We start from the raw sequence: 15088 nt of genomic DNA on the forward strand, positions 1-15088 counted from the left end.
GGGGACCTAAGCAGTGCATTATAATGTCTGCTACAAAGATCCAATGGAAAAATGAATAACTACTGTGAACTGTCAATTTACAGAGCAATAAAACGAATTGCCAATAAACATATAATTAAAAATCTCCCTTTCATTCATAAAAGAACTATAAATTAAGACATCATTGAAGTGTCTTTCATACTCATATGGGGAAAATGTAGTAAGCTTGATATACCGAGTGATTAATTTGTGCCAGCATGTGGGGAAATAAAAAATTTTGCACATTGTCATGGGTGTGTTAATTGGTATAACCATTCGGAGAGCAGTTTAACAATATCTGATTGAAGATGCAGATGTCCTTCAACCCAGTAATTCCCCTTTTGGTATCTAGCCAAGAGAAAAACCTCACACATGTGCTACAAGGGACAATAAAGAAAGTATATTTATTGCAGCATTATTTGTAATCATGAAGAAATGGAAATTAGCTAACTGTCCCTCTCTAGAACAGACAACTAAATCATATTTTATTCATGCACTTCAACAAATGAACTAGTATCAGCATAGATACCACAAGTAGGTTGTTGAGAGAAAAAGTTGCCAAAAGATATACATGTATACTGCCATTATGTAAATATCGAAAACACACATACAAAGTTTATGTATTGCTTATGGATGTGTCCATATGTACAGAAGGACAAAATAAGGCTTTAACTGAATCTGTAACAGATACAAAAACACATTAGGCAAAATATTGATACTTTTTAACATAGTGCATGATGGCTATTCTTTTCTATACTTTTTATAGTTAAATATGAAAATAATTTTTTTTTTTCTATTTTTTTTTTTTTTATTGGTCGTTCATAACATTACATAGTTCTTAATACATCATATTACACGGTTTGATTCAAGTGGATTATGAACTCCCGCTTTTACCCCGTATACAAATTGCTGTATCACATCAGTTACCCTTCCATTGATTGACATATTGCCTTTCTAGTGTCTGATGTATTCTGCTGTCTGTCCTATTGTCTACTATCCCCCCTCCCCTCCCCTCCCCTAAATAAATTTTTAAAAGTTTTAGACTGTACCCTTTTTTTGGCTTTATCACTTTACTTGTGACCATTAAGAATATGGAGGTTTTGTTTAGAAAATTGCTCATTACTTATGCCAAATAAAATTTATTGAGGATTCCACATATGTCTAAAAGTCTTTGGTTCCTTCAAAACAGGATGCTGCTCCAACGGAGTCTTTACTGAACTGGCAAGACTATGAGGGGCGCACACCTCTTCATTTTGCTGTTGCTGATGGAAACCTGACGGTGGTTGATGTCTTGACCTCATATGAAAGCTGCAATATAACGTCTTATGATAACTTATTTCGAACCCCACTTCACTGGGCAGCTTTACTAGGTAAGTTGGCTTTAAATTACAGGATCAATAGTAGGAAGAACTGCATGAGTATAGGAAAGTTCCTATGCCTTCTCTTCCCCTGTTGGTTCCCATCTCCTATTTAAATATTTTAGTTTTTCACTGATATGTTGTTATTTTATAAACTGCCTCCCTTCATTGTATGCTTAAATTTTAGTTATGTAACTTTGTTTTCAGTTAAGTGATGTTAGCTTTAATTTCAACATCATATTGTGACTTTTTAACTTTTGTTTTTCATGTTCATTGCCTTTATTTATGGGGAAAGGGGCTTTGATTTTATGTTTGTGCTAATCCATGATAATTGCTTTTTTCCTTCATATTTGCTTTTTATTTAAACTTTTGGGGGAGTCACTTTTTTAGTCCTTTTTTTTTTTATAGATAGGGATCTCACTATGTTGCCCATGCTGGCCTCAAACTACTGGGCTCAAGTGGTCCTCCTGCTTCAGCCTTCTAAGTAGCTGGGACTACAGGTGTGAGCCACTCTACCCAGCTGCTTTTTTTTTTTTTTTTTGGCAGTTCTATGGTTCTATAGATATTGAACCTAGGGCCACACCTCATGCATGATGCCAGACAGACATATGCTCTACCACTGAACTACATCCCACCAAGGGATCACTTTTTTATATGAGAGAGAGAGAGAGAGAGAGAGAGAGATATTTTTCTTTTCTTTTCTTTTTGAAAAGGGTACATTCTGAAAGGCTTTCTCTTTTGCTGACTCATTAATAATTAAATGAGAATTTGGTCCTTTTTTCCCCCTGCTATTATGCTATTATTAGTTTTTTCAGGGTTTTTCTTAATTTTGTTTGTTTGTTGCCTGTTTCCTTTGTTTTCTGTCTTTTGGTTTATGGATTAGGTTTGTTGCTGTTATTTGGTTTTGAAATACTTTGTGTTATTAGGAGGATTTTTAGTTTCTGTTAGGGATTACTTCAACTTATCAAAAACAGTTTTTTGAGTCTGAGTCAATCTATTTATCTGCTAACTGCCACATAAAGACAGAATTTAGCACACTTTTACTCACTATTCTTTTAATATTTGTTGATATAATCTGAGGTTTTTCCCTCCAGTTATTATTATCTTGATCTTAGTTTATAAATTACACATTGTCTCTTTTGAACATGATTTTTCTGTTGCCTACAATTTTTATAATCAAATTTATAACTGGTATTTAAACTTCATTTCAATGCATGGATTCACCCCTTTTTCCTTTTCCTCTAGAATGTGAGTGTATTTGGCAAATTTGTCTCATAACTAAATTGATTTTTTTACGCATAAATTCTGCTTTCTTTCTGCCTCCTGTATAGATTGTAATTTAGATTGCATTTTCACTTCCTTCTCTCCATATTTCTTTTCATTTTTTTTCCCATCAGCATTGGGAATTGAACCCAGAGACGCTTTATTGCTGAGCTATATTCCATCCCTTTTGTTCTTTATTTGGAGACAGTTCTCTTGAAGTTTCCCAGGCTGACCTCAAACTTACTCTCCTCCTGCCTCCACCCCCTGGTTGGCTGGGAATAGAGTCATGCACCACCACACCCAGCTTTACCTGTATTTCTTTAATTTCATCTTATTTCCTTTTACCTCCTTCCATTCATTACCTTTGTATTTCAGTCTGTTTTCTTCTTAGGGTGTTCTGTTTCTGTTTCCTAGAAGCCACCTCTTTTTATCGTAAGTCAAAGATGCCAGTTTCCTGAATTTTTCCTCTGGATCCTTCTTAGATCACTTCAGAGGTATGCTCTATATCTTTCTTCTGGTTCCTTTTCCCCTGTGCTATAGGATGCTTTCTAGTAGTCTTCACTGAATTTTTATCTTTATGCCACAAAACAAGATGGGATGTGTTCAGGTTAACTGTGTGGCATAGATTGCCTTGTGTTCTGGAGACTCCACCTTAAGTCACATATGCAAAGTAGATGAGCACAGTACCACTCAAATTCCCTTTTTTCTGCCTGGTTTTCATTCAGTGTATCCTTGCTGTGCTAATATGGTATCTTCTTCATTGCCCAGTTCCCCAATGTGCTCTAGTAATAAAGAATATGAAATTCAGGTTTCTACATATGCTATTATAGGTTCAATTATTTTTTATCTTTTCTATAGTTCTTCACTTATAGAACCCACTTCCTCCAGAGTGTACTGCAGAATATTGTCCCACCACTACCTTGTCATACCTACCTCCTTGTTTTGTGGGATTTAAAATCACTGCCTTGATGTTAAAAGACTAGGGGAGAGAGATTAGAGGCCAGGAAGCCATTCAGGATGTAGAATAGCAGAAGGGAACAGCTGTGTAGTTCTAGTTAATTGGTGATAGAACCTTGAGACAGGCACAGGGAATCCTAAGAGGACCTATCTTCCCTCCTCTGTGACTTGACTATTTATAAAGTGAAGTCAGGGAATGCAATGAGATGATACCTAATATTAGGTACCTAATACCTAATAATATTTTCTTGGTCTAGCAGTTATACCCAATGTCATTTCTTTCTCAATTGAAGCATTAAGATTTTAGTGCTGTGTGTTTTCACCTTGTTCTATTCTATCTAGTATGCTGGTAAGAAGTTAGATGAGTCTGCACTGGAAGACAGTGCTATTCACAAAACATTTTGAATGCTGCATTATGTGCGAGTGATTTTTCTTACATCTTTCTTTTTTCAAATAGATTATAAATTAATTGTGTCCTTCCTATGTTATAACTACCTTGTTGTGTTTGCTCTCAGGCCATGCACAGATTGTCCATCTCCTTTTAGAAAGAAATAAATCTGGAACTATCCCATCTGACAGCCAAGGAGCAACACCCTTGCACTATGCAGCTCAGAGTAACTTTGCTGTAAGTAAAATAAGACAATTTTCTTTTTTCTTTTGGTGATGCTGGGAACTGAACCAGGGCTTTGAGCATGCTGGGATAGTGCTCTTCCACTGAACTATATCCCCAGCCCAATAATTCTTTTTTCTTACTTTTTATTTTGATATAATACATGCAGTTGCAGGGAACAATACAAGATCCCTTGTACTCTTCACCCAGCTTACCCTAATGGTAACATCTGGTACAATTATCAGAAATGGGAAGTTGACAATGATCTTATTCAAATTTCACCAATTTTATGGGTGCTCATTTGCCTGTGTTGATATAGCAATTATCTTCTGACAATTGTTCATATTGTTAATTCTGTGATTCAAGTGACATTTCAACTTTTTGTGAAGCTGGTCACATGCAAAGTTTGATATAGCTTTTATTTTAACGTTCAGTGTAATATTTTGCTTTATGTAAGTAAATGTGCTTCATCTTTTGTTACATTTATAGTACTAAGGACATCTTAGTGTTCAACAATCTTTATTTTCCTAAAAGCAGTGTGGCAAGGCTTTGGAATTGGAAAAACCTTGGCTGGAAACTGTCTGTATGACCTTAATGGAAATTTCTTAACCTGAATCTTTTTGTTTCTTAATCTGTAAAATGAGGATAATTATGCCTTTTCTTTTTGGATTGGTGTAAAGACTAGAGAAAATTTATGACAAGTGTGCCCACTATAATTGCTGGCCTAGAACAGGTACTGAATAGAATATGTTCTTATTACTAGTGCTAATAATTATGTATTTTATATCTGAGAAAGCAAACATGAATTGTTCTTTCAGAAACACTGAATATCAGCAATAGTTCTTCCTTTATAGCTCTTTATGTTTTGCAAAGCACTTTCCTGTTCATTATGTCCTCAGACCACCCTGTAACATGACAATGTGTAAGCTAGATCAGCTTCCTGAGTATGTATGGCCAGCAAAAACTAAAGACTGAAACAAAGATTCACACACACATTAAAGCAGTCACAGTTGATTGTGCTGTCTTCTACAGGGGTGTACATTCATGAAACCCTTGGTTTTATTAAATTATGATAATATTATCATCAGTACAGAATAATTTCAACTTCTTGACTTCTCCAAATACTTCTTGAATACTCAGAGGGTGAAAATATTTTACTTTCATACCCTTCTTTACTCTCTGGTCTCCAAAAAAAAAAAATATATGTCTATAGTCCTTCCTTCTTAGCATTCTTAAAAATTCAAGAGTTATCATCTGGAATTTTATCAAATCATTATCTTCTTTTATCTCCCAACATCACAGGAAAATGCAAAGTAGTATTTTGAGGAAGAGTACTTTCTTCTAACAAATAGATAAGAAATTCTCTTGGTCTAGGCTTTTCAATCTATGGATATCAGACCTCAACCCCATAATACAACGTTAAGTCTATGAGATGGGTCATATTATCCAGTATACAGATTAAAAAAAAAAAAAGCAAGATTCCAAGAGATTAAATTACTTGTCCATGGTCTCAAATCAGTTTTAGACTCCAAATTTATAAATGTACAGATACCAATAATTAAATAACTATACTAATGGAGTAAGAAAGAATAGTAGAACATTATGGATATTTATTCAAAGAAATATTTGCTTTAGATGTCTGCTAATTAACAGAGTTGATTCCTAATGTTATGCAGATTTTCTAAGTTCTCTTTCAAGTCCCTTGATCAACTTGGCCCCTTGTTAACTCACAGGAGGATGCAACTTCATTTTTTAAAAATATCAAAAAACAAAAGCAAACAACCAAAATTCCTATAAATATTCATCATTAAGAAAAAACATACTCAGCAAAAAAATTGCAAATTAATAAGAGAAAAAAACCAAAAAATGACAAACTTTTAAAGTGCATTTAATGAACATATACAGTAGACCTTAGAAGTATAGCTTTAAAAAAATTTGTAGTTGTAGATGGACAGCAGCCGTTATTTTATTTGTTTATTTTTATGTGATGCTAAGGATCGAGCCCAGTGCCTCACATGTGCTAAGCAAGTGCCCTGCCACTGAGCTACAGCCTCAGCCCAAGCATAAGCTTTCATACCTCAGTAATTCACCAGTAGTTTTAAGACAAGGAAACTATATGATGTAGTAAAAGGAGTACTGTAATTTAACCCTGTCATCTATTTTTGTTTCTACCCCAAATATTTGTATGACCTTGAATCTGAATTTTTTTTCATGTATAAAATGATTTTTCATGTATAAAATGAATTTTTTTTCATGTATAAAATGGATTAAATGAGCCCTTAATTTTATTCTTTCTGTACTAAGACTCAATATTTTATACATTTTTTCTAAATTAAAAGCCCAAAAAACTTCTTTCTGAAACTTTAACATTCATTCAAGCACAAGTTTCTTGATAGTTCTAAAAATTTATAAGAATCTGAGTTCTGAGAAAATAGGCAATTTAAAACGTTGAAATATTAGCAAGACCCTCTCTCAAACTAAAAAGGGCTGAGGATGTAGCTCAGTGGAAAGCTCTCCTGTGTTCAACCCCCAGTTCCCTACTCCAAGATGCTGAAATGTTAACCCCCACTAAAGATGTCAGACACTGTTAGGATTGTCAAGGGTCCTGGGTTTTGTATGATTCCAGGGGAGTGACCTGGAATATAGGAATTGCTAAATAAATACGTTTAAATGAACACTGTGTTTCTCAGTAACCATCAATCAGTGTTCAGTAAGTGTGTTAACCATCTTTAAAAGTTCTAGTAAAAAAAACACATGATGTATTTATTTTCTCCTGAGGTATGTCTGAACACTCTGCATGTAAAATGTCTAATAAAACATATATTTTAATGTTGGTCATGACTCTGAATATGTCTGAGTCTTTTAACTGCCACTTCCAAGTGACCAAATGTTTTTAAACTTAATTAAAAATGATCATTCTCAATTTTGAGAATGTTGAATGAGAGGTTTAGATTATGGTTTTAAAGTGTTATAGAAACTAAAACCAATATATAAGGACAGGGAATTATTATTTTCAATGAAAATTTTTACTCTGTTATTCTGTTATTCATAGAAAAGACAATTTAATTTGATTCAAAAGTAAGGGGAGATACTTTATTTCTTATGCTATGTTACCATAAAATGTTACCCTGTTGTCTCAATTTTTTAAATGAAGTTTTCTTACAGGAAACAGTACAAGTTTTTTTAAAACATCCTTCAGTGAAAGATGATTCAGACCTCGAAGGAAGAACATCCTTTATGTGGGCAGCAGGGAAAGGCAGTGATGATGTCCTTAGGACTATGCTGAGTTTAAAATCTGACATTGATATTAACATGGCAGACAAATATGGGGGCACAGGTAAGAACTGGTAGATAAGTTCAGTTTGCTTTAATTCACCTTTCAAAGTATAGGTGGTACTATAAAATTTGAAATCATTGTTTCAAAAAATTGAAATCATTGTTCCTAACCTAATACTGTTTGAATTTACCACTTTTAAAGTTTGAGTATGATAGCTTTTATTTCTTCCAAGTATTATGTCTAAAATTGCACATGTTTCTACCAGGTGAATGGTAGCATTTGGTTTAAAACATTGGTTGCTCCTTAAACATGGTTATGATAACTCCTCTGATCATTTATCTTGTGCTTAAAAATTTTAAAAAAGCAGAAGCCACTTTAAAACTATGCATTTTTAGTAGTTACTAATTATATTTTCAAAAATTTAGAGTCATGTTTTAAAGAATGCCTGTGTTCTCACCAGTCTCACTTACTATGTTCTTTTCTCAGTTTTGAGTAGAATGACTGAGTACTGAATCTCCCACTTTAGAGATAACCTCCCATGACTCTAGGTTTCACAACTTCAAGGCAGCATTGCATCAGAAGCTCTTACTAGATGCTTATTTAATCTTTCTCTAATAAGAGAGTCCTTTAACTATGTATTGGTTACTAAGAGATGTACACATTTTTTAGCATTAAGTATCAACTTAGAGGTCTCTTACTTGTGTCCTGTGTCCTAATTTCAAGTTAGAAAGAAAGAAAATTTACACACCAGTAAAATTTGCACACCAGTACTAAACAGAATTAAGAACTCAGTGATGGGTTAGCTTCACAGTATTATGGGTTTTTTATTTGTACAAACATACTAAAGCCATTTGTCCTACCTATTGTTCTAGATAAGATTTTGTTTGGCCACTAAAACTAGTGATGCAGTACTAAGGGGAAGGAAGGGGAGGGATTTGAAGTTACTACACTGAAAAATCATCCTACTTATACCAAGACCCTTCTAATTATTTTTTAAGATTTTAGGCAATTTCAATTTTATGACAAGCCTCTGTCAAGATTGTTTCTTTAGGGCTGAGGTTGTGGCTCCAGTGGTAGAGCGCTTGCTTAGCATGCATGAGGCACTGGGTTCGATTCTTAGCACCACATATAAATAAGTAAATAAAATAAAGTCCATCAAAATCTAATAAAAATATTTGTTAAAAAAGATTGTTTCTTTATGGGCTAGAATCGTAGCTCAGTGGTAGAACATTTGCCTCACATTTGTGAGGCCCTGGGTTCAATCCTCAGCACCACATATAAATAAATAAAATAAAGATATTGTGTTCATCTACAACAACAAAAAAAAATATTTAAAAAAAAAGGATTGTTTCTTTATCAAAGCCTCATATTAGATCTTAAGTTTTTGTAGGGATATAAAGCAGACCCATAGGACATTGAGGTTATAAATGATCTGAACATTTAATTTTTTTAATCAGATTCCCTTTACTATACAGTCTGCCACTTTATTTCTAACTTTGCTTTTAGTTTAACTTTTTCATGTATCTTAATAAAGTATGGGCAAGGATACTCGCATATTTTGACCAAAAGTGTGTTTCTGATATGCACTGTGATTGGAGTTCAGGCATAAATTCTTCTCAGATTCATTAATTCCTGGGTTCTTTCTCCTATGGGGATTTTTCTATGTATCAAAGATGCCTTCCATAATGGAATATTACTTGGCCATAAAAAAGAGTGAAATTATAGCATTTGCCAGCAAGTGGATGGGACTGGAGAATATCATGCCAAATAAAATAAGCCAGTCCCAAAAAACCAAAAGTCAAATGTTCTGTCTGATATGTGGATACTAACTCACAACAAAGGAAGATGGGGAAGGGAAGAATAGAAGCCTATTGGATTAGACAAAGGGGAATGAAGGGAAGGGAGGAGGGAAGGAATTAGGAAAGACAGTAGAATAAATCAGACATAACTTTCCTATCTTTATATTTGAATACATGATTGAGGTAATTCCACATCATGTACAATCACCAAAATAAGATCTAATTAGCATAAGTTATACTCCACTTATGTATAATATGCCAAAATACATTTTACTGTCATGTATATCCAAAAAAAAAGAAAAAAAGATGCCTTCCTTACATTTCTATGAAGGTGAGTTTCTCTCCATCATCCCTCTATAAGGCTGTTTTTTCCTCCCCATTAAGAGGTCTTACCAATAGTAACATATGGACATTGTTTGGAATCTGATTCATATAAATGAACTATTTTTTAAAAAGTCATCATAAAAATGTGACATGTGACTATCTAGATATTTGATGGTATTATAGAACTTCTATTAGTATTTTTTAGGTATGACAATTGGGCATTGTGGTACACCAGTTATTAAACTATTATCTCTCAGCTTCAAGGACAACTTAGCTGAATGTTTAATTTTTTCCCACATCTCTGTTACTAGGCAGCTTTCCACTTTATCACTAGCCTTGCTTTTAGTTGAAGGTTATCCTTTTATCTTCCTTTTGCAGTGCTGGACCTGAGGCTCTGCAAATCAGATTTCCCCTTTGCCAGTGAGTGCCCTGTTAGCATGTGCACATACAGGAGGTAGAGGGAGACTGGAAGGTTTGAAGAGAAACAAAGGATTACATCATCCCGTTCGCTTCCTGTCCTTGGTTTGTTTTCTGCTCTGGTCAGCATACTCTGTAATGGTTCTTCAGTGCAGCATCATTGTTTATTTCATTGACAACAATTAATTTCACTCTGCATTTTTTCCAGCATGCACAATGCTAGTATCAAGAGCACCCTTCTAAGGGATGCCCAGACCAGTACGGCAGAGCCCCTCCTCATAGGTCTGAGATTCTGCTCTGCAGGGCTCTTCTAAGCTTTTAGATTTTAATAATTTTATTTTCTTCTTTTTTGTTTCCCTAGTTGCAAGATTGGTAGCTACTTCCTACATTTTTTTCTCCTTTTGACTGTTAATTTCTTTAATACATAACTAACAAATTTTTTATACTGAATTGTCTCTGCTAAAATATCTGGTGAGGTTTCTGTCTTCTGACTAGACCTTGACTGATACACTGATGTTTTAAAAAAGAACCCTTGTCCTCCAGAGAATATAAAATATTTACCAATGAGAGGAAATGATTTTGGAATTTTAAAAGCCAGGAATGGTTGGTGGTTAGATGAAACAGGATTAGCCATGTATTGATAACTGTTGAATCTGAGTGATGGCTATATTGAGTTCACTGAACTATTATTTAATTTTGAATATGTTTGAAGTTTTCCATGAATATAAAGTTAAGTTTTAAAACAATTTAAAGTCCTCATGTAAAATCGCAGCACTTTTTTCAAAGAGGAAGTAATAATTGTTAAGTCTAACTTTTTAAAATAAATACAAATAAAATGGAAAATTTTATTTAGTATGTCATTAATTCTATTTTTTGCTTAATTGAAATTTTGTCTTTTTAAAAATTTTATATATGGGTATTATTTATAGAATATTTATTTCATATTTGATGCCACATCACAAGATTGTAACATTGAAAAATTAAATATTGAGGCAGGGTTGTGGCTCAGCAGTAGAGCACTCACTTCACATGTGCAAGACCCTGGGTTCGATCCTCAGCACCACATAAAAATAAATAAGTGAAATAAAGGTATCATGTCCAACTAAAAATAAATAAATATTTTTAAAAAATAAATATTACCTTAAAATTAAACCTAGCCCAGGGGTTCCTAAACCTGCTCTTCAGAAGAGCAGATTTCTGTAGAGGTAGCTGAAATGCTGCTGGGGAGTAGACAGTCAGGTGGGTAACTTGCCACCCCTGATTCAAGCTGAACCACTCAACTTCTGGTTCATGTGTGGAGTGTTTTATAAAACTCATTTGGTGGTGAGATGGTTCTTCTGCTCTTAAAAGTGAAAAATTCAATGAATTAGACATTATTACCCTATGTACATATATGATTACACAACCGGGCTGATTCTACATTATGTATAACCAGAAGAAGGAGAAGTTATACTCCATTTATTTTTGATGCATCAAAATGCATTCTACTGTCATGTATAACTAATTAGAACAAATAAAATTAACAATAAATTTTTTTTAAATGTGAAACATCCCTGAACTATCACAGATATTATGCCATGCTTTCATCTGCCTCATAACATTCTCACCAGTGGTCTCTCAGCCTCTGGTTGACCAGCTTCCGCACAGCACACCTACAACTTCCATGGTAACCTGACTCTGTCAGAATGCTCTTCCTCATACTGAGCCCAGTTTAACAACCGACTGATACCTTTGTGCTCTCCACACATGATGGGCCTTCAGATATCTGAATTTCATCTAGATCAAACCAATATGCAGCCATTTAGGTCAGTAGTTCCCAAACTCAGGAATGTATAAGACTTACTAGAGGCATTTGTTTAAAAGCAGATACCATGCTATTTGGACAGAGATCCTATTTCAAATCCTATGATTCTACCTCTAAAACATATTCTAATTCTTTCTCTGTTTTTCTCCATCTCCCTTTCTACCACCCTCATTCAAATCTCCAACATTTTTTGCTCAGTCTACTACAAAATAACTGGCTCCCTGCCTGTATTTTAATCTGCTATAATACATTCTTCTTATAACAGTGAGATGAGCCATTTAGAGCATAATTTGGATATAATCACCCCCCCGTACTTCAAGCCCTTTGGCATCTCCCAGCAGTATGATATGTACGACCATTTACAATCTGGTCTTTTCTATCTTTCTCATTTATCTCCCTCTCACTGTGCTGCAGCTACTCTTGCCTTCCTTCAACACACAAAGTCATTCCTATCCTGTACCAACTGTTCCCTTTGCCCAAAATATTCTCTCTTTTTATGTTTCAGGTCTCAATTTAAATGTCAGCTCTTCTGCAAGGACTTCCTAACTATCAGTCAAAAGTAGTCTTCCAGGCTGGGTACAGTGGTACACGCCTATAATCCCAGAGACTCGGGAGGCTGAGGCAGGAGGATCACAAGTTCAAACTTTTGATCATCAACTTAGCAAGGCCCTATGCAACTTAGTGATACCCTGTCTCAAAATAAAAAATAAAAATAAAAAGGCCTGGGGATGTGGCTTGGTGGTTAAGTGCCTGTGGGTTTAATCCCCAATACCTCCCCATGCACACACACACAGTCTCCCAGTCACTCTCTATATAAAAATACCTTTTATGACATACATTTCTTATTCTGTTCATCACTGTATAACAATTTATTGATAGGATTTTAAAGTGTTTTATATTTGCTTTGCTTTGCTCCTCTTCTAGACCATAACTTTGTCTATTTTATTCCCAGCATTCCAGTAGTACCCAGCCCAAAAGTCCACACTTTTTTATATTTTTATTTATAGGTGGACACAGTGTCTTTATTTTATATTTATGTGGTGCTGAGGATTGAACCCAGTGCCTCACGCATGCTAGGCGAGCATTCTACCTCTGAGCCACAATCGCAGCCTGAAAGTCCACACTTTTACAGGCATCCCAGGTTTGCTTGTGGATCACTCTGTATGAAATAGACATTATTCTAAGCATTATAGAGCCATCATACTTAAAAAGAACTTCCACAAGCCTCTAAACTGTGAGTATGGCTAATTCAAACCTAGAGTGACTGTCTAAGTCAAACACTACGGTTGAGTAACACAGAAAGGGATCAGCATCGGCATACCATTAAACACAGGTAGTCAGAATTACTCTTTAAAACCCCTTAAAAGGCACCAGAGAGGAGACCACATTTCACCTCTCAGTTTTTTCTCCATTGTTCAAAAAGATTGATGTTGCTCAAATTGAACCCTGAGAAAGTCGCTGGCTTGCATTTGGAGCCATGTAGTATGAAAAATGTACAGTGTAACAAGATGTGTGTGCTTTCAGAGCACAGACCAACCAAAGGAGTGGCACATGTAGCCAGCTGAAGGAACAGGAGATTGACATGGTCTAGTTATGGACATGTCACATGGCCCCTTATGGACATGTGCTTATCGAGTGGTTGATGGGCAGAATTGCCTGTGCTATTTAAATCTTTTCTCCTTGTCATTTTTTGTTCTCTTGCTCTCTAAAAGAGGAAAGATTAAATAAACTAGTAACTGAGAAGAGGGTGCCATTTTCAGACCAATAGGATGGAAAGGAAGAAAACAATGAGTTAAGAAAGGTAGAAGTGTGTGGGGTGGGGGGAGGTATGACTAATACAAATGAATAAGAAGGAAGTGAGAAACCTACAAAAGTGAAAAACAAACTAGAGAATCTTTACAATTTGGATTGCATTTAGCCAAAACAATGGAGAAATCAGAAGAGGAAAAGATTCATAGTTAGACTAATAAAAAGGTAAAGTTGTTAAAGAGTTTGTCATTTTCTTTTACTTCCTTTTTAGCTTTACATGCTGCTGCCCTTTCTGGCCACGTCAGCACTGTGAAGTTATTATTGGAAAATGATGCTCAAGTAGATGCTACTGATGTCATGAAACATACTCCACTTTTCCGAGCCTGTGAGATGGGACACAAAGACGTGATTCAGACACTTATTAAAGGTTAGTTAATCAAGTAGTCTTATTAAGTCACTCACAAAGTTCTTGCATGCTTGGTTGGAAATAAAGCTTTACACAGCAAAGAGCCACCTAGGTAAAAAGGTGAAGGGAAGAACAGCCAAATTAGTAACAGGAAACTCCAGTTCTGCTCCCAGCTCCACCTGTTGACAGTTGTTTGGTTTTGGAAAAGTCACTTCACCTGCCTAGTCTTCAGTTTCCTTTGATGTAAAAGGGAGTGATTCCTACCCTGACCAATTTACAGGCTGGTTGTAAAACTCTGAAGTAGACTTAAGCATGTGGAAGCATTTCAATGAGAGTAAAGTGTTGATGGGACTGTTGTTTTTTAACTTCTATTCTTTTTGATAAATGCTATCTCCATTACACATTTTCAATATATTTTGCTTTCCCAGGTGGAGCAAGGGTAGATCTAGTTGACCAAGATGGACATTCTCTTCTACATTGGGCAGCACTGGGAGGAAATGCTGATGTTTGCCAGATTCTAATAGAAAATAAGATCAATCCGAATGTGCAAGATTATGCAGGACGAACCCCTTTGCAGTGTGCTGCATATGGGGGATATATCAACTGCATGGCTGTGCTCATGGAAAATAACGCAGACCCTAACATTCAAGACAAAGAGGTAGAGCTACTTGGACTTTTCTATATTGTTTGCTACAAAGTGTTTATAATGTTTCTTCTTTGTTGTAAACTTAAATAAAACAAATTACCAAAGAAGAGATCACCCACAAATCCTTACAATTATGATTTTTCTCAACCAGTCCTTACCTATATCTAACATAGTCATTAAATAGACTGGGAGTCATTCTATAGCCTCTATAAAAGATATATATGTCATATGTATGTATGTATATATATATATATATATATATATATATATGTATATAAGTATATATTATATGACTATGACCCATATTTTGTTCACTTAAAATGATCATAGTGTTTTGTCATTTGATACATAATCTTTTTCATGATCATGAATTCTTAAGATTCCAAAATTCTAAGAGCTTTAAATATAATAGATGGTTCTATCCTCACAACAACCCAATAAAAAGTACTTGCTATTATTA

At 34.9% G+C, this 15088-nt stretch overlaps 1 protein-coding gene across 1 annotated transcript in view; it reads left to right on the forward strand.

Moving 5' to 3' along the window:
* Positions 1–15088, forward strand: part of Invs (inversin) — a 134784-nt gene that overhangs the window by 82391 nt on the left and 37305 nt on the right. Inside the window, exons 6-10 of the mRNA XM_026415065.2 lie at positions 1208–1388; positions 4112–4221; positions 7372–7543; positions 13848–14003; positions 14411–14640. Coding sequence (XP_026270850.2) covers positions 1208–1388; positions 4112–4221; positions 7372–7543; positions 13848–14003; positions 14411–14640 — 849 coding nt within the window. The remainder of the gene's footprint in view (positions 1–1207; positions 1389–4111; positions 4222–7371; positions 7544–13847; positions 14004–14410; positions 14641–15088) is intronic.

This window comes from Urocitellus parryii, chromosome 4, assembly GCF_045843805.1.
Source record: "Urocitellus parryii isolate mUroPar1 chromosome 4, mUroPar1.hap1, whole genome shotgun sequence".
In the NCBI taxonomy this organism is placed as follows: domain Eukaryota; kingdom Metazoa; phylum Chordata; class Mammalia; order Rodentia; family Sciuridae; genus Urocitellus; species Urocitellus parryii.